This window comes from Rattus rattus, chromosome 12 (genome assembly GCF_011064425.1).
Source record: "Rattus rattus isolate New Zealand chromosome 12, Rrattus_CSIRO_v1, whole genome shotgun sequence".
NCBI lineage: Eukaryota > Metazoa > Chordata > Mammalia > Rodentia > Muridae > Rattus > Rattus rattus.
In genome coordinates, this window is record NC_046165.1 from 77,687,117 (window position 1) to 77,713,570 (window position 26,454).

Consider the following 26,454-nt stretch of genomic DNA (forward strand, 5'->3'; position numbering starts at 1 on the left):
TGAACTCAGTACTCTTAAGATTTCTCCGAGTCAAAATTTTCAACATATGATTCTGTGTGAGGAACTTGCGTTGAAGTTAATTTTTAAAAGTTAAGAATATATGGTCTCAGGATCTCACTAGGTAGATCAGGCTGGTCTTTAAACTCTCAAGAGTTCTGGAATTAAACGACTAATGGCCTGGTTTGAAGTTCTGAACAACCCTTTGGTATCACTAAAGGAATTGTTGCTTGGCTGCAAGGTGTGTATTTTAAGACTTCCTAGAGACCTCAGGACTATTATTATCAAAAACCATCCTTTAAAAACAAAGTGTAAGGACTATGTGTTTAACTTAGACTTCTTCTTAATTCTTTTCATGTTGTCATGTATATAATGCATGTTCAATATACAGAAGTACAGCTGTTCAATGATTAATTAGCTGGCCAATCAGATGTTCCATGTTCTCTAGTATGACATAAACTAATATATTAGAAATTACAAAAGGCACAGAATACCCTGCTAGTAATTTTTAATTAAAAAATAATCCCATGGCAAGTGCTGTGGTGAATACCTTTAATTCCACCACTCAGGAGACAGAGGCTGGAGAACGTGAGTTGAGGCCAGCCTAAGCCACACAATAAGCTGTCCCAGGCCAGCCAGGGGTACACAGTGAGCCCCTGTCTCAAAATGAAAGGGGACAAGAAGAATTACATACCTAGCCGGATCATTTATATTTATGGTTAGTCCTTTGGTACTTATGAAATTGAAGTTTGGTATCTTTATTTAAACAAGGCTTTAACTATAAATAATCAAGTTTTAGACATTGACAATTTCCTTATACAACTTTTGATTGCCACATGAAATTAGAATTGTGTATAGATAACAGAACTTTTATTTTGAACATTTCTGACATTCACATTCCATAGAATAGACACTCTCAGCCTGGTATCTACTGGAAGATGGTTATAGCATCTGTTGGTGAGCCTAGGAAATAAATAATACATCTCTAGAAATCATGGATATGTAAAATTATATGTCCACACAGACCTTTCCTGGATCCAGACCTCAAACGGCAATTACTTTTTCACATAAACCAAATTAACTATGAGCATTACTTCCAGTCATAATCTTTAAGTTAAAATTAACTATCAAATAGCCTAACTGCAGCAGGTACAGAGATTTCTTGGAAGACACAAATGCATGTATGCATTCCATACCCACACTGTATGATATATACAAGAAGACAATTTTGTAGACTCTTTGAGTATTGTTTTAAAATAAAATTCAAAGCCCTATTTTAATTTTCAGTTTCCCAGGCTCTCAAATCATGGACTTACTGATCCAAAAGGTCTAGAATAAATGCTCTTAGAAAAGACAGGAATATATACAGGACAGCTAAAACAGACTTTATTGCTTTTTTTTTTTAGGACGAGGAAAACAAGATATGAAATAAGTCATAAGAAATGCTCTCCTCTACTATCTCAACCATTTTGAATGTTGTACAAAATGCTCACAAAGCAAATACGAAAAGCTTCAGCATGTCTTTTGTAAGTTCTGCTGCAGTAAACGCAACATTAACAAACATACAACTTTCTTCTGTACCAGTTTTAAAGGAATTACTGTTACATTGCTTATTATGTTGCTTATACATGTTTATTCACTTTTAATGAGATCATTGCCAATACGTACATTATTTTCCTTAACTTTATTTTTACATTAAGCCAATGTCTGTCATGCAGCCACCAAAAACCTTATAGAAAATTACACAGGTTTATAGTCCAGTTTGGACTCTAGCTTCTTGGAGTCAGCCACTTTTCTGACTGCTTTCATGAAGTCTTCCTGAACTACAAAATCATGATCAGCACGAATTGCAAACATACCTGTGGAAAACAAAACAAAATGCTGCTTATTGTATGTGAAATGCAGATCGGCCAGTAAGAAAACTAAGCTGGGAACAGTGGCACAACCCCATAACCTCAGCACTTAGCAGCCTGCAACAGGAGGACCACAAGTTCAAGACCAGCTTAGGCAATATGTCAAGACCTGATCTCAAAGGAAAAGGTGAAAGAAAACTAGGTAATCTTATCTCTGCGGAGAAAATGTGAAGAAGTATACATTCACTACTTCATTTTTCCAAGTAGAGTGGGCATCATTTTTGAAATGAAGCAGATAACAATTATCTGAATATGTTTCTTATATATTTGGTTGTGAGCCTAGCCTTTAACGGCTGAGCCATCTCTCCAGCCCTTGGCTGATGTCTCTTAATAGCATATGCAGCAACTCCCCAAAGAGAAAAAAGTATGAGCCAGGATATTCGTCACCCAGGGGAACAGGTGAGATGTTTGCTTACCAGATGCAAGGTCTTGGGTCTGAGCCCCGCAATGCAGAACTAAACAACAACTTCCAGTCACTTTAATGATTACCTGTCACTAAGCAAGGCTTGCGGTTGGGGATACAGCTGTTAGTGGAGGGCGGCCTAGACTACAAACACTGCTTCAATCATCTGTACTGCATGTGAGCCTATAATCCCAGCACGTGAGGCAGGATAATCACTATACACTGTATATTTCAAAAAATTAGAAAAAAGGGTTCTACATGTTTTCACAGTTAAGGTATGGTTATGTGTTTAAGGAGACAAGTAAGTTTAATCTGATCTATTAAAATTTGACAGCATCAGCTTTTAAAATCACAGCACTGCTTTTTGACTTTGGCTTTTCCCAAAAGTCATCCTTGATATTAATGTGGTCTGATAGGTTTTGGAATGTGATAGACTGCCCTTGATACTTCAAGTCATATGTTAGCTGATTTATTAACAATGAAATAGTAATTACAAGGACGACTGCAGACAGGCTGTGGGTCTGAATATTCTGAATGAAAACTAAATGACTTCAGCTGGGTAGTGTTTCAAAGTCACTTGTTACCAAAAATAAAACTAGTAACATGAAATCAAGAGCTGCATTTAAAAACTTCATTTTAAACAAATCCCAGGACCTCAGACTTTTAGAGTAATCTTTCAAACACTGGTTCCATGGATCTGGTCCACTCTCTGTCTAGCCACAGTCCTGTCATCAGGACGTAAGACACGCCTGTGGGCATCTGGAAGTCCTTCAGAGATCACACCCTCAAGGGCTGACTTCACTGGGGACCCGGGGAGGGTGGTGGTGGTGTGGAGCTGGTAAACCAGTGCTCTAGGCTTGCACGTTCAGCCACACAAGCCTCAAAGGCATTCTATATGTGTCCCTAAGGTCCTTCATGAGACATCAAAACCAACTACTACAGTGGCACAGCCTCCTGGTGCTGTTCCGTTCTACTTCCTGAAATCAGGTCTCTAATGCAAAACAAAAGATAAAATCCTGACGAGGTGCAGCTCTGCTCTTAGATAAACTTAGAACACTGTTATTGATGGTAAAAATACATGTTTTATTCTCACCTGCTTCAGTACAAACATTTCTCAGGTCTGCTCCATTAAAGCCATCTGAAAGCTTTACAATGGCTTCATAATCTGTTTAGGAAAAAATAGCAGAAATCAACAAGTTAATAATCAAGATTCAACATTGATTTGGCCACAGAGAAAATGTAAACTTAGATCGGCATTACCTGTGCTACTATTTTAACATTAACTAAAACTAAGCACGCTGCAAAGTAAACTGGAATCAAGGAGACATACTTTTAAATTTTTAACCAAAAATGTTAGAAAAATTTGGAGCTGCCTGCTTTTAGGCTGTAAAAAAGCTGGAGTAAGTGCAAAGCTGTGAGTCTTTAAACCTGCTGTACCCTGCAACCAGCCCCAAGAGCCAGGAAAGAGAAGCTCCAAGTCAGGTATGCAACACAGGCCTTGGACCCACTCGTAAATGGCATTCGCTCTCGATGAGGCATAAGGTTAGTGGCTACAGTAGGAGGGAGAGACACTCTCTTCAGTGGTGTAGCCACAGGAAAAGGCTCCATTCTCCTCTAAGCATCCATACTTGGTCTCACTGGGTCAGGGTCTGGAGGGATGGCTGTTCCTCCCCGGGACCTGAGTTTGAGTCGCGGTACCCGCATGGTGCCTAACCAGTACCTTTAACTCCAGTTCCTCGGCTCCAACTCTCTCTCCTGGTTTCAAGGATACCAGGCACCCACTTGGTACAGACATACATACAGGCAAATACTCACACATACAAAATAAGCATGGACATAAAATAATAAAATCACATTAAAATAAACCACAAAACTCGCTCGGTGGCAAAATGAAACAGATGAAATGAGAAAGAGTTCAGATGTGAAGAGGAAGGAATCAGGTGCATGAGAGGGAGACAAAAGAAATGGGGTGAATACGACCAAAATGGCATAATGAAACTCGGTATTATTTATAGTGTATTCTAACAAAAATTCTGAGGACTGGGGGTACATATGGCTCAATGGTAGAGTACAAGCCATGCATTTCTAAAGTCCTGAGTTCAATTACTGCACCACGAAATAAAAAAGTCAAGCAACAAAAACAAAATAATCTGGGGGCTGGTGAGATGGCTCAGCAGTTAAAAGCGCTTGCTGCCCTTGCAGAGGACTGGGGTTTGGTTCCAGACCCACGGGGTGGCTCACAACCTGAGACACATGTGGTGCAGACATTCACTTTGGCTCCTACAAATACACATACAATATCTAAGTACATGAGAGAGCAGTAAGTGGAGTGCATTTTAGTCATAGAAGTCAAATGTAAAATATATTAAAGGTAGACGCAATTTTATCAAAACAGAACCTTTAAATGATATAGCAAGTATTTATGAGCTTTCTGATTTTCTCTGCAAACTCAAGCTGTATGGTGTATGGGGTCTGGAGTAAGAACAGTGAACTCTCACAAAACGGACAGGGCTTGAAGACATGCGGCTCTGTGCTAGTTTTGCATCTGACAAAGATATGACTATGGAACACCTCAGTCAGCAACACAGACCCAGTCAGCCTCTATCTGACAGGACTCCTTGGTCAGCACTTAATCATGTTCATGTCACTCGCCTTCTAAGAGCAGGGATTCCCGAGGATAGCACAGTTATCTAGCACCTAGGAGAGCTCAGTATTTGTTAGAGGATACTTAGAACCTAGCAACTTTTGTTCAGATCAATCTTTGGAGCTTAAAATCCTCCTAGGAACAATGAAATGAGTGACAACAGCCAACCACGTGTAGCTATTTAGAACCATCAAGTTCTACAGGGTTTTCCTTTGTTGTTGTTTTATTTGAGACAGGGTCTTACTAACCTCAAATTCTCAGAGATCCTCCTGCTTTTGCCTCCAGAGAGGTAGGACTGAAGTTGTGTGACATACAGGCTCTAAGAAATTCTTGTTTTGGTGGTAATGGTGATTGAACTCAGGACCTCAAGCACTCTAGACAAGCAATCTGTCACCGTGCCCCATTCCAGCCCATTCTAAAGCTGTCCAGCAATTTTACTAGAGTCCTCTAGCACAGAAGTCAACAAGCATTTTGTGTAAAAGGAGAAATAGGCAGGCTTTCTGTCCTGTGAGAACTACTTCATGTACTGTGGGGGTGGGAAAGCAGCCATAATGGTATGCAAATGGATGATACACATGAGCCACTACAAAACGTTCTTACGAAAGAAAGCAGCCAAGTAGAATTCAACTTAAAAGCCGTGTTTCACTACAATTCAGCTCAATTACATATGCATGTTATATTTTAGAATTTTATTTTAAACTTCTCTATTTATTTTAGTTTTTTGAGACAGAGTTTCTCTGTGCAGTCCTGGCTGTCCTGGAACTTGCTTTGTAGACCAGGCTGGCCTTTAACTCCAAAGATTGCCTGTCTCTGCCTTTTGATTTCAGGCACCACCACCTCCTAGCTAAACATTTATTTTTATGTGTTTTGCCTACATCTTTGTATGTGCACCATGTGCATGCAGTGACCTCTGAGGACAGAAGAAGGTTATGGATCTCTTCAGACTAGAGATATAGCTGGTTATGAGCTGCCATGTGGGTTCTGGGAAATAAACCCAGAACCTCTAGTTAAGCAGTCAGAGCTCTTAACTTCTGAGCCGTCTCCCAGCACACGCATCTAACAGTTTTATATTTCTTCTGCTGCCCTCCAATTTGAAACAATACTTCCCATCGTCACACTTTATTCTTCTGAGAAGACGAATGCATTCAGAAGAGACCATAAACTCCTAGGCTACCTGGAAACCTGTCAGCAGCAGCATCCTGTTGTGCTGTGTTGTACCCGACATAGACTCGAATAAAACACTCTACTTTCTTACCTATTTCACCATGCTTTGTAATAGGACCAGCGTGGATTTTCAATATATCTAATCTTGCTTGTTCATTTGGTAAATCAATATCTGAAAATAGAAATAAATATTTTGTACTCCAGTTGATAGTTTAATTTAGAGTGGAAGGAGTTTGGGTAAAAAGAAGAAATTGGGGGTTGGGGATTTAGCTCAGTGGTAGAGCGCTTGCCTAGCAACCGCAAGGCCCAGGGTTCGGTCCCCAGCTCCCCAGCTCCGGGGGGAAGAAAAGAAGGAAAAAAAAAAAAAAAAAAAGGGGGCTGGGGATTTAGCTCAGTGGTAGAGCGCTTACCTAGGAGCCCTGGGTTCGGTCCCCAGCTCCGAAAAAAAAAGAACAAAAAAAAAAAAGAAGAAATTGGCAGAGAGAAAAACAGAGCAGATAAAGAGAGTAACTCACGTATTTTTCTATCTAATCTTCCTGGGCGCAGCAAAGCAGGATCCAGTGTATCTGGTCTGTTTGTAGCCATGATCATTTTAACTCTATGCAGAGTGTCAAATCCATCCATTTGATTTAGTAACTAAATAAAAAATTATAGAGACAGACTTTACCAAACACATGCATGTTTGTGCACATATACACAAAGTTTAATAACATAAAATCACTAAAAGATAACTAGCTAACTGATGATATCTGCTAGCTAATGACATTATCAGTTATAATGAATACACTAATAATTATGTTACTCTAAAATACCTCTCATAGTTTTGGCTTTTAAGACAGGGTCTCATGTACCCTAGGCTAGCTGCAAATTTACTATATAGCTAAAGATGACCCTGGACTCGTGGTTTTCCTAAGTCTACCTGAAGATTGCTGGATTACAGTCTTTGGACATCTAAACTGGTGTATTTGGAGCCTGAACTGAACCCAGAGCTTCAGGCACACTAGCCAAAAACTCTACCAAACGTTACTACCAGGTACCCCATCTTCCTAAGACTTTTTTTGTTTTTCCAAGGCAGGGTTTCTCTGAGTAACAACTCTGGCTATCCTGGAACACTCTTTGTAGACCAGGTTGGCTTCAAACTCACAGATATCCTCCTGTCCTTACCTCCTGAATGCTGGGATTAAAGGCATGCAGCAGCACTACCCGACTTTTTTGTTGTTTAGTTATTTATTTTACGTACATTGGTGATTAGTTGCACGCATGTCTGTGTGAGAGTGTAGGATACTCTGGCACAGAGCTACAGACAAGTTGTAAGCCGTTATATGGGTGTGGGGATTGAACTGAGTCCTCTGGAAGAGCAGCCAGTGCTCTAAACTGCTGAGACATCTCTCCAGCCCCTTGTTTGTTGGTTTTGTTTAATGTTCATTGGTGTTTTATGTATATGTATATCTGTGTGAGGGTGTCACAAGCCCTGGAACTGGAGTTAAGAGATAGCTGTTAACTGCCATGTGGGTGCTGGGAATTGAAACTGGGTTCTTTGGAAGAGTAGTCAGTGCTCTCCTAACTGCTGAGCTACTTCTCCAGCCAAAGACTTTATATTTTAAAATACTGTATACTGAGACAGTCCTAAGTTTATGGTCAGACTGAACTACATAGAAGTTCCAAGCTAGTCAGCGCTATGCAGAAAACAGCCTGTCTAAAAATACAAAACTACTCATCCTCTGCCCAGGTCTGTATAATTTGTAAAAAACTGATTTTCAAACACTACAACAACAAAAATTAAAACCCAGTGACCTGTGCTACCTAGTTTCCATTTGCAGTAAATGGGGTCTTGCGTCAGGTACCCTCTTTACTTCAACAACTCTGCTCCATCATTAAACTATTTTACTATGCCAGGGTCAGACTCCATCAGGAAACACAGGGCTGAGAGTAGAGGGGCCTGGGATCGTCTGGATAGGAGAAGCACTGTAGCCAGGACCTCACAGCAGCTGTGACTACCTGCCCAAGGTCAAGGCAGGCAATGATTCCCCACACAATTGGTGGGCTTCTGAGGAGTTACTGATTGATGACTGCTGGGAAACAGGGACTGATTTTCCTTCAAGGGTATGACCCTCAGTAGGTTGCCCACTCAAGCAGGAAACACTAATTGGACTCGGTGAGTTATTAAAAGGAAAGGACACGAAGGCAGGGTGGTGCTGGGGATGTCGAGGAGTGAGTGAGGAGGTGGGGTAGATATGAAGACACACTCTGTGTATATACATATGTATGTATGTATGAAATTGTCAAAGAATAAAAAATCTTTTTTTTTTCTTTTTTTCAGAGCTGGGGACCGAACCTAGGGCCTTGCACTTGCTAGGCAAGCGCTCTACCACTGAGCTAAATCCCCAACCCCAAAATATTTAAATTTCTATTTTAGCTGTCACAGTGTTAGCAATAAAGATCAAAGACTGGTTTTCAGAGCAGCCACAAACATAATACAACTCATTTACTGCTGAAAATCTTAATATATGTTATTCATACCTTCACCAAACCAGCATAGTCGAATGCTTAACAATATAATTTGTACATCTGATAGCTGATCTATTTAAAAAACTATAGAATCTATAGTATAATTTTACCAAACAGAATTTTATATATTTCTTTTTTAGTATCCACTTTTTCATTTTACCTCTTTATATAGTAACATTAAAACTATATACATGGGGCTGGGGAGATGGCTCAGTGGTTAAGAGCACTGACTGTTCTTCCAGAGGTCCTGAGTTCAATTCCCAGCAACCACATGGTGGCTCACAACCATCTGTAATGGGATCTGATGCCCCACTCTGGTGTGTCTGAAGATAGCTACAGTGTACCTACATACATTAAATAAATAAATCTTTAAAAAAAAAACCAAAACTATATACGTTTGGGGTTGGGATTTAGCTCAGTGGTAGAGTGCTTGCCTAGTGAGTGCAAGGCCCTGGGTTCGGTCCCCAGCTCCGAAAAAAAGAAAAAGAAAAAAATAAAAACTATATTCATTTAGATGAAACCATATGTTTTATATTTACAGCACTTAAGTTTAAACATAATGTATTCTCCTTACTCATCACTTCTTTATGGCAAAAACACTGTATTCTCTTAAAGTCCTGAAATATACCTTACATGACTTTTACAGCGATACTCCGGTACCTAACAGACAATACATTGCTGTCTACCTGGTATCCACTGATCAACCTTTTCCAGTCATTTCCTGTTTTTCATCGAGTCACTTCCTTCTCTTGTGTACGTGTGTAAATAATATGCATGTGTGGGGTCCTCTGGAGGCTACCAGCAGAAGGACACTGTGTTCTGCTCTGCCTCTCTGCCTTACTCCCTGGAAATGGAGGCTCTCACTGAACCGGAAGCCCCATTAGCAATAAGCAAGTCTAAGCATCTCTCGTCTCTACCCTCATGATGCTGGAGTTAGAGATGCCCAACTGCCAGGCATCGTTTTCAGTTGAGTGCTAGGACTTTACCTCAGGCCATCATATTTGCAAAGCAATCGCTCTTACCCACTGAGCCATCTTCCCAAATCACACTCTAATAACTTTTCTTATTAGGGTTTATGGTACAGGAATGTGGTCATTCCTGGCAACATTTCAAATACTTTCACCTTCAAATATGCAAAATTTAGTTTTTCATATTAATATATGAAATGTCTTTATAAATCCTCTTTACAAAATATTACCTCCATTAAAGTTCTCTGAATCTCTCTGTCAGCTGATGTTCCCTCAGAAAACCGACGACCACCTAAAGTAATAAATTTGGAAATATACAGACATTATTCTTTTGTTCTGTGCCCATCATTCAATAAAACAGAATGTAATAGTAGCCAGTGTTAAAAACACTAAGTAAAACTTAAATAGTAAGAGTTACACTGAGTTTGGAATCGTTCTCATTCTGCAATGCTCACGGTTAGTCACTAAAACCGGCCATGTTCTCGAACCTTTGAACAGTCAGTCCTAATGGCAGGTGGTACTCTGAGGGTACCCACTCGCTATGCTGCCTACTTCAGACAAGTCATAGCTACTGGTCAGGCAGGAGGCTCTTTCAGTTTTTAAACAATTTCTAACAAAAAGCATTCAAGATAAAATTGAAAAACGTTTGTTCTTACCAATAGCATCTATTTCATCCATAAAAATGATGCATGGTTGGTGGTCCCTGGCATAATTAAACATTTCTCTAATCAAACGTGCGCTTTCCCCAATGTACTTGTCTACAATAGAGCTTGACACAACCTGGTTAAAGAAAAGTGTAATACAAATTAGACAAGTCAAATAAATTTTACTTAAAAAGAAATAGAAGAACTCCCCTTACCTTTAGGAAGTTGCAGTCTAGCTGGCTGGCGACAGCTCGTGCCAAGAGTGTTTTCCCAGTGCCTAGAAATATCAAACGAGGTGAGGTTCAAAGCAGAACCGTTTTTTAAAGCCTTTCAACAACTCTTGGAGCTGGGGAGATGGCTCAGTACTTAAAAATGCTTGCTGCTTTTCTCAAGGACAAGAGTTCAGTCAGCCTCTAACACCTCTTAAGGCAGCTCCTAATTTTCTGTAACTCTGTTACAGGTGACCTAACACCCTCTCTTTTCTGGCCTCCATGGGCACAAACCCACATATGACGTTCACCTATACAGATACTGTAAACACATAATCAACAACATAATCCTATTGGTAGTGAATTTTCTAAAACTGAAGCTAAATCCTGTATAGAATTTTTATTTAAAATTCTAAAGCAATTTACTGCAATATTAAGTTTTCAACTTTAAATATCTCTCCTGATTTACATTGTCAAATAACTATAACATTAAAAATTTGACATTGGGGGTTGGGGATTTAGCTCAGCGGTAGAGCGCTTGCCTAGCAAGCACAAGGCCCTGGGTTCGATCCCCAGCTCCGAAAAAAAGAAAAGAAAAAAAAATTGACATTGGTGTATGTATATATTGTAGAATGATTAAAACACGCTAATTTACATATCTACTAACTCCTATGTTTATTACTTTGTGGTGAAAACAAAGTCTTCTTTCACCAGTTGGAAATACCTAATTCACCAAGAGTTAACTTTTTGGCTTTTTCTGTGAACTCAACCTACCTTTCTTCCCTCAGCCCCTCTTAAACAAACCTTTCTAAACTCCCCACACAAGTGGGACCATGTGGTATTTGTCTTTGTGTGCACGCTCACTTCACTTAGTATCATCATACAGGATTCATCTGTGCTGACACAATGACAGCAGTTACTTCTTTCCATGGTTGGTTACTTACTCAACCCTATTCTACTGTGCACATATACCCCATTTTCTTATCCTTTCATAAGTTGATGGATACTAAGATTTTCTTGGCCATTGTGAATAGCTCTACAATAAACATGGAGATGCCAACATCACTTCAACATACTGATCTCAGCTGTCTTGCAAGCATACATATGCATACACACACACACACACACACACACACACACACACACACACACACACACACCCTCAATTGCTAAGGTATACAGTACTTTTATTTTTAATTTTCTGAAGAACTCTATACTGTTTTCTAAAATGGCCATATCAATTTACTCCTATCAGCAATGTAGTTTCTCTTCTCTCCATCTTCGCCAGTGCCTGGTTTCGTTACACTCATTTACTCTTCTCTTGGTAAGAGGCATTCTAATAGGTGTGAAACAGTATCTCGTCTTGTAATATTAAGCATAGTGAATATAGAACTTTAGAAATAAAAAGTTATTCTTACACTATGGACTATGCATATTGAACAGACCTTTTAAAAATTGTTTACTTCTGTATATGGGTGTTTTGTCTACATTCACCTCAGAAGAGGGCATGGGATCCCCGGGGACTATAGTTATGCATGGTTGTGAGCCCCTGTGTAGGTGCTGCAAACTGAACTCATGACCTCTACAAGAGAAGCCAGTGCTCTTAACTGCTGAGCCATGTCTCTAGCTCTCGAACAGATCTTTTAACTGAATATGGCCTCTTTAGCAGCAATCATTAGTTATTTGGAAACCAGAGGGTCAGTGAGTTATGCAATTTCTTTAAATATTAACATTTTTCACTATATAATATTCAAAATCATCTACTGGTATCACTATACATCTCATTAGGAAAGTCTTCTAGAATTAACATACTAAAACTGTCAAATTCGCTGGGTCTACTAAACATTTTCAAATGTTCTCATTTTCGGGCTGTAAAGATGACTGAGCAGTTAGGAGCAATGCCTGCTCTTCCAAAGGACCCAAGTTCAATCCCCAGCAACCACATGCACCTCCTATCTGTGACTATAGTAGTATGAGGGGATCTGACACACTCTTCAGGCTTCTGCGGGCACCAAGTGTGTATGTGGTACATACACACACGTAGGTATGTCAACTTGAGACAAGCTAGAGTCATTTGATGAGGAGGCGCCTCAACTGAGAAAATGCCCCCAACTGGACTTGCCCATGGGCAAGCCTGTGGTGCATTTTCTTCATTAGTGACTGATGTGGGAGGGTCTAGCCTATCACTGGAGGTACCAGCCTTGGTCTGCTGGTATTATAAGAAAGCAGGCTAAGTTTAGACATGAAGAGAAAGACAGTAAGTAGCACACCCCATGGCCTCTATATCAGCTCCTGCTTCAGATTCCTACTCTGAGGTCCTTCCTTGACTTTCCTCAGCAATGGAATGCGACATGAGAGCTGAAAGTTGAAATAGACCCTTTCTTCTCTGAGTTTTTATGGTCACAACTTTCAGCACAGCTACAGAAACCCTAACTAAGACACACATTCATAAAAATAAGTTGTTTTTAAAAATTCTAATTTTACTTGCTATCTCAAATTTTATGGTTACTAACAGTTTGTGCTACTTACTTCGCTCATTCTAGAAAACTGTAAGCTAAACAACCAACTGCTCGGCTAAGTAACTAATTGTCACCAGTGAGCACCAATCTCAGTCACCACAGACCGCACACTGTCCTCTCAGGTAAAAGCTCTCCCATGCAAAGCCTCTCACTCAAATCACTACATGAAGGCTTCGCCTGAACACACTGTACTTTTCGGAATGCGATCGTACAGGAGTACTTTCTGTACTTTTCCCCATTTCATCACAAAAACATTTTAATGAAATCTATCATTTTATCCCTTTACTAGCAGCATTCAAAGCGAAACTGGCATTTTTGCTGACACTGTAAGTATGTGGTGGTCAAGAACAGTGACCGCTGGCATTGCTGATGCCAGTGTTGAGCAACTCTAGCACGATGCCTTTGTACCATCGACAGATGCAGACACACAGAAAGAGCCAAATACTACATTAGTCTGGTGCCAGTAGTTCTGACCTTGCAGCTCCATCAACGTGTCTCAGGACATCCATCTCTATGAAGTGAACGTCAAGGACTACGCTGTACAGAATGACATGGACGGCGACAAGGCACAGGACTCCACACGCCCGACGGAAGAGCAGGTGCCAGCCTGTACTCGCTACAGAGTGGAGACTGGAGCTGCCTGTGTCAAATTCCTATCTTACTACTTTAGTTCCTTCATCTAGTCCTTGTCTGAAGGGGTAGAGATAATTTGATACCAACCTGGTGGTCCATAGAGCAAACAGCCTTTTGGAGGTATTATTCCTACACGCTGGAATAATTCTGGATTTGTAAGTGGTAATTCTATTACCTGGAAAAGAAGTTACATGTTTCTTAAACAGTAAAAAATCTTCAATATATTTTAAAATATTTAAAGTCTGATAACCCCATGTTATAATCTGAGTGAACTACACTTTCATGCTATAAAGAAAGACTTAAATATTATTGTTTTTATTTCAGATGGAAATCTTTCTCTTTTTCAAAAAGATTTATTTATTTATTAAAAATAAGTACACTGTAGTTTCCTTCAGACACACCAGAAGAGGGCATCAGATCCCATTACAGATGGTTGTGAGCCACCATGTGGTTGCTGGGAATTGAACTCAGGACCTCTGGAAGAGGAGTCAGTGCTCTTAACCACTGAGTCATCTCTCCAGCCTGGAAATCTCTTAAAACCAAAAATTAAAAAAGTAGTGGTTGTTTTAGTAAGCTGCATATTACATTATACACACATATATACTACATAAAATGTATTATAATGGCATATTAAAAATCTGTACATTTATATCAGGAGCATATTTCACCTCAATAAGAATTACAGTATAAAGAAATCGGAGAAGCTGGGCCCAGTGGCATACATCTGCAATCCACGCTACTCAGAAGGCCAATGCGGAGTGAGAGCAAGCTCTGGTCCAGAGTAGGAAATTTACCAAGACGTGTCTCAAAAGACAGTGGAAAAGAACTCAAGGGCAGCTCAGGAATGGCACACTTGCCTGCATATGTGAAGTCCTAAGTTGAATTCCCAGCATTACAAAATGATCATATCAGCAAAGAATAAAAAGGTCTATAATAATTTACAAGATACAATGCAAAACAGTCATGATACAAGGAATGTTTCTGACATCATAATTGGTTACTAACACATAAGATATAAAATTTCCCCTGTTGGCACAATAGTTCTATTTCTACTCTAATTCGGGGAGGCTGGCCATACACTCAGTTGGTAGAGTGCCTGCTTCACCTTCCGTGCCCTAGGCCCTGGGTCTATCTCCAGCACTGCTAAGAGTGTGGCAACGACTGCCTACAGCTGCAGCACTAGGGAGGTGAGAGTGGGAGGCCAGAAGCTCAAAGTGCCTTTCAGACATGCATTGAACTTAAGGCCTGAGATAGATGAGATACTGTGGTCTCAGAGGAGGAGAAAAGAAAAAGGAGGAAGAAAAGGAGGAAGAGGATCTGGCCAACCAATATTTACAGTACCAATGACTTGGATACAGCTGTGTGATATAAAGCCATAAAGCATGATTATTAAAAACAAAAGTGTAAAAACCAAAACCACCAACATTCTAAAATATCTAAGGATAAAGAGTGCATGTGTGTGCATATGTGTGTGTGTGCATGTGTGCATATGTGTGTGCATGTGTGCATATGTGTGTGTGTGTGTGTGTGTGTGTGTGTGTGTGTGTGTGTGTGTGTGTCTTACTCCTTGGCAGATGGGATGCAGCCAAGTACTGTGGGAGACCAGTATCATGAGAACACCCCTTTTCCTTCTCTTACCTCTCACTAACTCGAGCATCACTATAGACTTTAATTTCATAATCAGCCAGTGCTTCCTTATACACTGCCAAGAAAAATTTGGTTTCACAATCATCTGGAATGCTTGTGCCCTACCCCAATCTCCAAACCACTTTCCTTTCAAATTTTTTAAAATTTATCATTATTCTGTGTGCAAATGTATGTATGTGTTCTTATGTGTGTCTGTGTCCACAAGCGTGTGCTAATGCACTTGGGTACGAGGGGGAGGAAGCGCACTTGTGGGCAACAGAAGACAACTTTACAGAGTCAGTTCTTCTGTCCTCTTTTCCCTGTGTCCCAGGGATCAAAGCCAGGTCATCTAGGCTTGTGTGGCAAGCACTTTTACTGGCTAAGCCATCTTAACAGCCCGAGGAGTTTGTACTTTAATAATAGTTTCAAAAAGTTTAATGAGCGGAGGTCTAAGAATTATGAACCACCATGGACTGACTACCCATCCAAGAACTACTCCCAACTCTTCACATTCATCCCTAAATACTTAGGCTGGCCTCAGGAAAAATAAATCTGTAAGACAAAATAACTTCCAGGTCATAAGACAAGGCAATCCTAATCTAATTCACCACTTGAAAGTTTATAAACTTCTATAGCTAGTATTTTCCTAAGGAGCAACAAATAGTTTGAAAAAAGATAAAAACATTTAGGGCCAAGGTAGCACATTTCTATTGTACTGAACGTTAACATCACTAGCTTTAGGGAAGCCATAGAGCATGCTGCCAACATGCATCTAATTGACCTAAGCGCACTGAAGACAGCTGGAACTATGAATGGCACAGGCACTAGGCAGCCGTATTTCCCCTACATTCTTTTTTGGCCACAAACAGGTGATTTTCCTAACACCAAACATCTCCAATATAACCAGCAGCAGTGCTCCTTACAGCTAGAAACTCACTGCTATTCTCAACAGAGTTATGAATGTATTAACATAAAGAAGGTACTACTAAGCCAAAAACAAAAAACCAAAATACCAACCAAACAGTAACAACAACGAAACCCCCAAATGTAATTTTACACCCTATTGCTCCCTTCAGACATCCTAAAATCAACAGGGCAATAGTCTGAGATCAGAGAATGCAACACCCACCTCTCTTAATTCCCGAATCTGTTCTGACAGGCCTCCAATCTCAGAATAAGATACATTTCCAGGATCCTCATGAGACATGTTATAAACCAATGGATCCACCTCTCTCGGCAGATACCTAGGATGAAAAAGATCAGAAACTTCTCTTTGAAAAGAATTCCTCGTAGTTTATAGACCATGCAAGCATCTATAAGTACCTTCTAAAGACGTTAAACTTAATAGGTAAGGAGTAGTGAAATCTTTGATGATCCCACAAATCCTGTCCTCTACAGAAACTCCCCTCTGTGAAAATGGAATGCAACTAAACAACGAGAAACCCACCTCATGATGGTTAGGGTGGTCATATCCAAAGCAACTCTGGTTCCTGGCTTCAGCTTACTTTTATCAAGCTGGTTTCATAAAACAAAAGATGGTACACGAACATTTAGAAAGGGAAGGCTACGTTAACAAGAGCTTAATATTCAGAACTTTTTTAATTATATAAAAGTAACAAATATCACATTATAAACTCCCTGTCGGGGTTGGGGATTTAGCTCAGTGGTAGAGCGCTTGCCTAGGAAGCACAAGGCCCTGGGTTCGGTCCCCAGCTCCGAAAAAAAGAACCCAAAAAAAAAAAAATAAAAAATAAACTCCCTGTCAATAGAACTTTAAAAAAAAAAAGCCCTTAGTGAACATTTTGGGAAAAAGAAAGGAAAATGGCTTGCAAGTGTATCTATTAAATATATTTTGAACACCTCCTAGAAGGAAAAATGTATATATATAATCCTAAGAGATAAGGGAACAGGTTTTCATTAACGTACTAAGGAATACCAGCCTGTGTGCTACCGCACACCTCTGATCCCTCAATCAGGAGGCAGAGGCAGGCAGATCTCTGAGTTTAAGACCAGTCAGGTCTACAATTTGAATTCTGGAATAACCAGGGCTACACAAAGAAACCCTGTCTTTGAAAACAAAAACCATACTAAGGAATATAAAAGACACAGCAAATAAAAACTCACTGCTGTGCCCTTATACACAACAGTATTCATACTGTGTACACCAGGTTGGATAATCACTGCATACTTAAGCATGTTGACTCCCTTGGTTACAACTGGAGTCTATTCTGCAGATGCACTGAAGAGATACTGAAGGTCTCACTCGTCAGAAATAAGTTACCTTCCACTAGTTTCAAAATTGTTTGCCATGGGGTTGAGGATTTAGCTCAGTGGTAGAGCGCTTGCCTAACAAACGCAAGGCCCTGGGTTCGGTCCCCAGCTTCGAAAAAAAGAAAAAAAATTGTTTTCCATTATATTTTTAGAGTTTTAACTACCTTGTATAGAACTCTACAATGAGCTACAAATTCAGGAGATTGTGCTCATTAAAATAGAAATGGTCTAGAAAGTTACTGAAAACAACCTTGATTAAAACAATTCAAACTGTTGCCAGACCAAGAGTGGGCTTTCCTCTCAGCAGTGTTTTTGGTGCTTGCCAAGCATTTTTAGAGAAAAACCATAACTACATTAAGCGTTGTGTAAGGGTGGTTGCATTGGTAAGGGATTTCCCTTGCAAGGCCCACCAGTATCTTCCAGACACTACATAATACATTTGGACAACGGTGGCGATCATGGACAGTCCTAGATGCATCGTCAAGGTGATGTGGCTGTTGGGGTTAGAAGGCTGAGAAGTGACTGGGCAAGCACAAAATGACACTGGGAGAGGTTGGTGTTAACCTTAGTCATTTCAAAGTAAAGTAAGGGGTAAGGAAATTGCTCAGTTCTGTTTTCAAGAGGGAGGACCTGAGCTCGTCTCTCTCACTTCTATAAAAAGCCAGGTGTGGCTACTAGTGCCAGCTAGACCAACACTGGTAGATGGGGATAGACAGATCCCAAGATCACTGGCCAGCTAGCCTAGCCAAGACTTCCAGGTCTATGAGACCCTGTCTCAAAGCGATAACAATGAGAACGATATCCTGCTCTGGCCTTCCTATAGGTGCATTACACAATCATACACACACACACACAAAGTAAAAATAGGCAAAACACTAAATGCATTTTTAAAAAGACCTTATAAGCAAAGTACTTGAAGAGATAAATCAATAGAAGATCTTTCAAAACATTATCTTAGAAATGCCAAATTTTGGCATCCAGAGGACCTTAAAGGCATGCAAGAGCTGACTGAGACTTAACAAAAACCCACTTTCATCACCAGGGATTGGACCAGGGTGTCTCATGTGCTCTGACCCGGGGCCTGTCACACCTTATCAATCTTTATTTGTATGTATACGGGTATCTTGTCTGCTGTGTTACGATGCAGGTGGCTGTAGAGACTAGAAGAGGACACCAGATCCCTTAGGAATGGAGTTACAGATGGTTGTGAGCCCTTGTGTGAGTGCTGGGAATCGAACCCAGATCCTCTGGAAGAGCTCCCTGTGCTCTTAACTGCTGAGCCACTCTCCAGCTCCTGGGCTTCTGGGATTTGATAACTAGAAAAATACCTACTTCTATGCTGAAATCCTAAGCTTTAGTCTTGATGTTAGATATTATTCTAGAGTCAATGCTTTATCAGTGTTTGAAAACCTGAACTTGGCATAATGGCAGATACGTGTTCCAGCACTCAGGAGGCTGAGGTACCAGCATTGTTAGTTTAAAGCCACTATGGGCTACACAGCAAGATCCAGTTGCCAAAAATAAAACCAACAATGAAAACTTAAACTCAATATGGCAAATACTCTCAGGAAAATCCTTCAGTAAATGGTTAAGACGCTTCCTAAAGACTAGAATGGTACATAAACTGCAGATGCTACTGATTCATTCTAAACTCCTTACTGACATTGTAGGCCTACAAATGAAATTCAGAGGCACTTCAACTTGCCCATTCTGGTCTAAATGTCTAAAACCAACTACTGTAGAGTCTGTAAGTAATGATTTTGAATGTTTAAATGTAAAACATGGACAACTGATACCCTTTTCAAGAAAGACATCATACTAAAGCATTTTTTTCCTAGTTCTAAAATGATCTGATTTCTAAGTACAGATATCTGACTAGGGCAATGTGTGAAACAGTAGGGACTAAGAAATTCCGGACTTTGCTAGTCATTTGCTGTGTCTAACGAAGCACTCAGGGGAGTTATGGGCACAATGCCTCACCCACCTATCTCAAGAATTAGGTAACTTATACAAAAGTGTTTTTCTCAGTTACAAAGCGTATACAAATAGAAGTCATTACCTGCCGACGACAGCCTACTACATATCTTGGTCCGTTTGTTGCTTTAACAATGACTGGAAGAAGAACAATTGAAAAAGTTAGAAAACAGGGTTGGGGATTTAGCTCAGTGGTAGAGTGCTTGCCTAGCAAGCGCAAGGCCCTGGGTTCGGTCCCCAGCTCCGAAAAAAAAGAAAAAAAAAAAAAAGTTAGAAAACAAATACATCTATGGGGAGTGTAGTTTTACTTCTGACCTCCAAGAACATTAAATACAAAATTTAGCTTATGTAAAAAGACCAACTCCTTGTATTGTTGTCACTAAAATACTAGGCACTTCAGGGCTATTCCGATAGCTTAAGAAATAAAGGCACTTACACCCAAGCCCATTGATCTGACTAAAGCCAATCCTTGGGTCCCAGCTTATATGGCGGAAGGAGAAAACTAACTCCCACAAATTGTCCTTTGATCTCCACAGGTATGCACATGCACATGCATGCACACACATATGCATACACATATACACATGTGTGCATAGGGACACAGGAACACACGAGGGACACAGGAACACACACACACAAATAAATAAATGCAGTTAGAATTAAAATAGCCTTCCATAATGGCACACATGCCTAAAATCCTGGCACTGGAAAGCAAAGGCAGGCAGATCTCTTTGTGAGTTCAAGGCCAGCCTAGTCTACATAGGAAGCTGCATCCAGAGCTACATAGTAGTTAGTACCTGACCTCGAAAATCAAAATAAAATGGGCATTTCAAAAGTTGAGAAGGTAAAATAAATAAATAAATAAATAAATCTTTTTTAAAAAGGGGGGCTGGAGAGATAGATGATGGCTCAGTGGTTAAGAGCACCGACTGCTCTTCCAGAGGTCCTGAGTTCAATTCCCAGCAACCACATGGTGGCTCACAACCATCTATAATGAGATCTGATGCCCTCTTCTGGTGTGTCTGAAGACAGTGATGGTGTACTCACATACATAAATAAATAAATCTTTAAGAGAAGGAACTGGGGCTTTTTGTTTTTTAACTAATAAGTAAGTCAATCCACTTACACTTTTCTTCTGTTAACTGTTTAAGCACTTCGCCTACAATCTGAAAAAGAGAAAAGGCGCATTACCTCTTGCCCGTAGCTTAAAAAAAAATGGCAAAATACTTTCAAGCTGTATCTATCACCCACCTGTCCAACACTTTGTAGTGCCTTCAGATCATTTTCAGACTTTTCATACTGCTTGGTAAGTTCTTTTAATTGTTCCCTTACTGAAATAATAAAACGTTGACACTTTAAATTAAAACAATAACTGCATTAAAATTTTTTACTTAGGTCTCTTTTACCTCCTGTAGGTTTCATACCCACAGTATCAAACCACGAAAAAGAATTTGCAGTTTGTTAATGGACAAGTGGCATGTTTTAAAAGGAAACATAACAGAGAAAGTACCATATATCTATTTTCTTGGAATGAAATACTTGAGCAGAGGCATTTTTAAGTTAGATTCTTAACAGATAGTGATGTCCTGCCACTTTCAGATTTGCTACAAAACTAAATGATAATCGGTGAATCCGGCCTCCCATAGCTACACTACCTGGCTTACTCTCTGGTTGTCGATATAAATAAAGCCAACCAACGCAATTCTTCACCGAATCATAAGCTGCGGTATTCTCTCGTTTAATTAAATCACGCAGGCTTTTCAAAACGCAAATGCTCAAGGTGTACGGAAACTTGGCACTTAGTATGAATCCCGAGGAAAGACCAGAAAGGCTATCACAACCACTGGGTCCTCTCTACTCCAAGTGCAAGCCTCCTCCAAGAGTCCCACATCCTGCTGGAGCTTCTTTGGCTCAAACGTCCTCCCGTCCCCAGGTCCCGAGACTCCAACCCTGCCTTCCTTGCACCTGGGATATGTCCCCAGCCCACTTGTTCCTCACTCCTCTAATCCTCCCCTCCCCTTCCACCTCGGAACTGTGGCTGTTCCCTATGCCACCGGACTGGGGCTGGGGCCATACCCACGGCCGAGGCGGTGCTGCACCCCAGCACGGGGCGGGATGACAAAGCGCCTCGTCCCTGGACTCAGGCCTTCCCAAGCCGGGCGCTCTGTTTTCGGGCTCTGCCGAAGCCTCCGCTCTATCAGAGACGGAAGCCGGTCCGGGCACTAGAGAGTGTGTCAAGGCTCACTCACGCTCCTTAAGACGGCCGTCAATCTCCTTGTGCTCTAGCAGCTTCTTGCGGTAGTCCTGAAGCGCCTTATCTCTAGGGTCCGCCATGATGAGAAGCCGTCGCTCATAGGGGATGCCGGGAAGGGCCATAGCAGCCCGGGCGGGGGAGGGGGCGGGGCGAGGGCGCAGAGGCGGCCTGGGGCGGGATCGTGGCTGGCTCCGCCCCTTCCGGCTGGCCCGCCTCTCGCTCCCGGAGCCTGAGTATCTTGAGTCACCTAGAGTGGCTGAAAGCCTCGAAAATGCTGAAGATGATCTCCGGTCACACTGTCCCCTGCAGGCCAGAGTGAGCAATGCCGGACGCAGCTACTGACTGGCTCAATATTAAGTCACTGCTTTCCTAGAACGCCAAAGGCTTTGTAATGAACTGAAAAGGAAGAGGAAATGACAAGACTATTTTTTTCGAGACGGTGTCTTGTAACCCAGGCTGCCTTGGCACTCACCACGCAGCTGAGGGCTTGAACTCTGGTCCCTCTTCTTCCTAGTGAAATTACAGGCATAAATCGGACATTCAGTATGTGCTATGCGGAAATCGAATCCAGGGTCTCCTGCATGCTAGGCAAGTGCTTTTCCAACAGTTACATTTCCAGATTCAGCCTTTTTCTTTCCCAAATTATTTATTCGTGTGTGTGTGTGTGTGTGTGTGTGTGTGTGTGTGTGTGTGTGTGTACACGTGAGCGTGCGTGCGTGTGTGTCTAACTCAGGAGGGCAAGTGTTCACAGAGGCCAATAGAGGGCGCGAGATTTCCCGGCTCAGTAGTTGCAAGCTGTTGTGATTTTTTTAAAATCTTATCTATTTTATTTTATGCATATAAATGTCTTGCCTGCATGTATGTGTGTACAGCACGTGTGTGCCTGGTGCTGGAGGAAGTAAGAAGAAGCCGCATGATCCCCTGAAACTGGAATTACAGATGATTGTGAGCCACTATGTGGACATTATTGCTCTGCCAAGAGCAACAAGAGCGATTACCCTTTGAGCTATCTCTCCAGGCTCAGTGACTATGTTATTGACAGGCTGGGAGTGTAACTTTCGTAGACTGTTTGCCTAGCACACAGAAGGCCCTGAGTTTAACCCCAGAACTCTAAAAGGAACTTAATACACTCCACAAACACACAGAGATCTTAAGGGAGAGCTGGAACCACTTTCCAGCCCCCAGATGCAGCCTTTTCATATCAACTGCATGGGCAGAAGTAGGCAATTTACAGCTACTCAATAAAGTACTGACCTGCTTCTTATCTAATAAGGAAATGAAAAATGGCTTGAATAGGGGCCAGAGAGATGATGGTTCAGTGGGCAAAAGAACTTGCCATGGAAGTCAAGTGACCTGAATTGGATTCGTGGAACCCACCTAAAGGTGGCATGAGGGTGCACATGTACAGATGCATAAACGATAATAAAAAAATATCCTAATGTAGTAAACGCTACAATTGAAATAAAAGGATACTATGGGGTAAGGAGGAGAATAAAATTTGAAAACATCTGAGATGAGGCGGTGCCCCGCTACATCAGCACGTGGAGAGCCTTCTGAACAGATTAAACAGCAAGTGCAGTGCGTGACTCTGAGGTAGAGGGGAGCTTGGCTCACGTCTATCAGGGAAAGGAGGCCAGCAGGACTGGAAGGAAATGGGCTAGAGATGTAGAACACAAGATAAAGTTTCTGCAGCGACCAAGGTAGGGACTCTGAAGTCTGCTAGGACTATCTCAGATCTCTGTGGTGGAGGGGTGGTGATATCTTGATGTCTTCACAAAATCAACCTAATCGTACATACTTAAAAAGGTCGTCGTGGGTATTAAATAGACAGCATGACTAAAGACGTTAATCCAAAACGGGGCATACGGTAATTGTCTTCTTTTAAATTGTTATTCTCATGCTGGGAGTATAACACTGGTAGAATACTTGTCTAACATACATCTGGGTTTTACTCCCGGCACCCTGAAAATAAACAAATATGCTTTACAGATACATATACAGTTATGTGAATTTATGCCCAAAGTGACAGAGTCCTCCAAATTTGCTTGCAGAAAATGATGTGGGTATCATGTGAGTTTTCTGTTGTATTTTCTCTAAAAACGGCTTTTGAAGTAGACGATAAACAAATATAACTTAGGCAGAGAGTGTTTTTTTCTCCTACACAGTTGAAATTATTTTGATCTTATGAGTAGGTTCATACCAATATATATCAATTCTAACATTGAGAAGACAAGGCAGGCTGGAGAGATGACTCAGTGGTTAAGAGCACTGCCTGTTCCTCCAGAGGTCCTGAGTTCAAATCCCAGCAACCACATGGCGGCTTACAACCATCCCATAACTCCAGTCCCAGGACATCTAATGGTCTTTTCTGACTTCCATGAGTACCAGGCATCCAAGTGGTACACACATATACATGCAGATAAAACATCTCATACACATAGAGTACAAGATTATTCTCTGAGGTTAACCATAAATACATGAGCATAGATCGGAATGTCATTTCAACATCGTCTTCTTAACTCTTGATTCTTTTCCTCTTACTCATTTGGCAAACTTCTAATGTCAGCTGAACTTTCTGTTTTTCTCATGCCTACAGTAACCCCATTCCACTGTGTGTGTGTGTGTGTGTGTGTGTGTGTGTGTGTGTGTGTGTGTGTAAGAGTAACTCAATTTGTAAATATATATTCATATATGGGATTAAATGTTTAGTGTCTTTTCTCATTCCCCATAAAAAGCCGAAGAACTTACATGAAGATGGTGACTATTTATTGCTCATGGATATATCTAGGACAATGTCTGAGAATATAAACTATATACATGTACATAAATGAGTTGACATATATATACAAAATATGTAAATGATACTAGGCACTGTGACAGATAAGCAGATATATATGTAACAAAAGTGTCTAGGGGCCAGAGAGATGGTTCAGCAGTACATTGAACCACAAATTTTTCATTTCACAGTTTTGCTGGCTCAGCAACTTAGGAGCAAACCCAAGTTTGCTTTCCAGTATCTACATCTTGTGGCTAACGACATCCTGAAACTTCAGCTCCAGGGCATCTAGTGTCCTCCACAGGCAACTGCATTCATTCATGTGCGCTCATGTGAGTGAGTGAACACACACACACACACACACACACACAATTAGAAGTAAAAATAAATATCAAAAAAGTCTACGAAATCTCACCAGTACTCAGAGAAGTTTCAATATCAGAGTAGAATAGAAATGATATGAAAATATAGGCTATTATTATCTTATCAGGGAGTCATTATAAGTCGTATAATAGAGGACTAAAGAAATGGCTTAAGGGGCTGGAGAGATGACTCAGCACTGACTGCTCTTCCAGAGGTCCTGAGTTCAATTCCCATCAACCACACGGTGGCTCACAACCATCTGTAATGGGATCCGATGCCCTCTTCTGGTGTGTTTGAAGACAGTTACAGTGTACTGATATAAAGTAAATAAATCTTAAAGAAAGAAAGGAAGGAAGGAAAAAAGAAAGGAAGGAAGAAAGGAAGGAAGGAAGAAAGAAAGGGCTCAGTGGTTAAGAGCACTGGTTGCTCTTGCAATGGATCAGAGGATAGGGTTTGATTCCCAGCACTCACATGGAAGCTTACAACCATCCTTACTCCATTTGTAGTCCAATCCCAGGGGATCCACCACTCTCTTCTGGCCTCCTGTACTGCACACAAGCACATCATACACACGTACACGTGCAGACGAAATACTCATACACAAAAATATACTAAATAGAATTCAAAACAGAGTTAAGCCCTCATGAGGCACACATAGTCTTCTAATCTACATCCCTTTAACTTAGCGCTGATGAGTAGAGTCATTTTAAAAACTGTGTGCACAGCTCTGACACTTAACCACTTTAGGAAATGAAGCCTAATTTCTCTTGCATAGTCTAGTGATTTCCTCTTGGTGATTAAAGCGAATGTGACAGCATACAACTGCTGAGACTAGGACATTAAAAAACAAAACAAAAGCCAAACGGAGACTGCCTTTTTACTCTCCCCTGGAATACCTCCTCTGGAAGAAGCCAGCTGCTCTTCCACGAAGATACATAGGCAGTTCTACAGAAAGCCCCACAGGGGAAGAACAGTCAACAGGGAACCAAGGCTTCCTGCCAACAGTCATGCAAATGAGTTATGTTGGCCACAGATGTCCAGCCCTAGGATAACTTCAGATGAATGCAACCTTAGTCTTGATTGCAACAGCGTGAGACTGAGTCACGTACTCAGCTCTCTCAGTAGCGCCTAAGTTGCTGCCCCGGCAAAACTGAGATGAAATGTTTGTGGTTTAGTGTAACCAAAATTGGGAATAAATTGTTACCCAGTGATAGATGCAATAGAAGCTGCTTTAAAAAAAAATAGAGAGAGACAGAGACAGACAGAGAGGGACAGAAAGACAGAGACAGAGAGACAGAGACAGCAACAGAAAGACAGACAGAGAGGAGAGAGAGAGAGAGAGAGAGAGAGAGAGAGAGAGAGAGAGAGAGATTAGCAGATAGTACCAGAGAGGCAGGTAGCAACTACTTTTGCTCAATGTTTTGCTCAGCTCTTTTCTTTTGATGTAGCTTTTCTTAGACCCATGGACTCAAATAATTCCTCCTATTTCAGCCAACTGAGTTATCTGGTGATAGCCAGGGATACAGGGATATGCCTTAGTGGTGAGTACACTCTCAAGTGCTTAGAAGTTTTTCATCTCATACGCGTG

The 26,454-nt window shown here is 41.0% G+C and overlaps 1 protein-coding gene across 2 annotated transcripts; it reads right to left on the reverse strand.

Annotated features, from left to right (window-relative positions):
* Window positions 1-739: 739 nt before the first annotated feature.
* Window positions 740-21,856, reverse strand: Psmc6 (proteasome 26S subunit, ATPase 6). 2 transcript variants are annotated; one of them, XM_032917609.1, is made up of 14 exons: window positions 21,723-21,856; window positions 20,725-20,804; window positions 20,600-20,639; window positions 19,559-19,611; window positions 16,676-16,743; window positions 16,358-16,472; window positions 13,690-13,777; window positions 10,457-10,518; window positions 10,254-10,377; window positions 9,828-9,889; window positions 6,637-6,757; window positions 6,213-6,293; window positions 3,407-3,478; window positions 740-1,856 (listed from the first exon to the last, which is right to left on the reverse strand). In XM_032917609.1, the coding sequence occupies exons 1-14, from the start codon at window positions 21,847-21,849 to the stop codon at window positions 1,738-1,740; spliced, it is 1,212 nt and encodes a 403-aa protein (XP_032773500.1). In that variant the 5' UTR covers window positions 21,850-21,856; the 3' UTR covers window positions 740-1,737. The 2 variants fall into 2 exon arrangements, with proteins under 2 accessions (XP_032773500.1, XP_032773501.1); XM_032917610.1 differs by having other exon boundaries at window positions 1,362-1,856; window positions 21,550-21,783.
* Window positions 21,857-26,454: the final 4,598 nt, after the last annotated feature.

Coding starts and splice junctions, on each gene's coding strand:
- Psmc6 (XM_032917609.1), bottom strand. CDS start 21,849: ATGGCCCTTCCCGGCATCCCCTATGAGCGACGGCTTCTCATCATGGCG. Junction 10,519..13,689: donor TTTGCTCTATGGACCACCAG/GTTGGTATCAAA, acceptor TGATATTTCTAG/GCACTGGGAAAACACTCTTG. Junction 6,294..6,636: donor AAGATTAGATAGAAAAATAC/GTGAGTTACTCT, acceptor TTCTATTTTCAG/ATATTGATTTACCAAATGAA.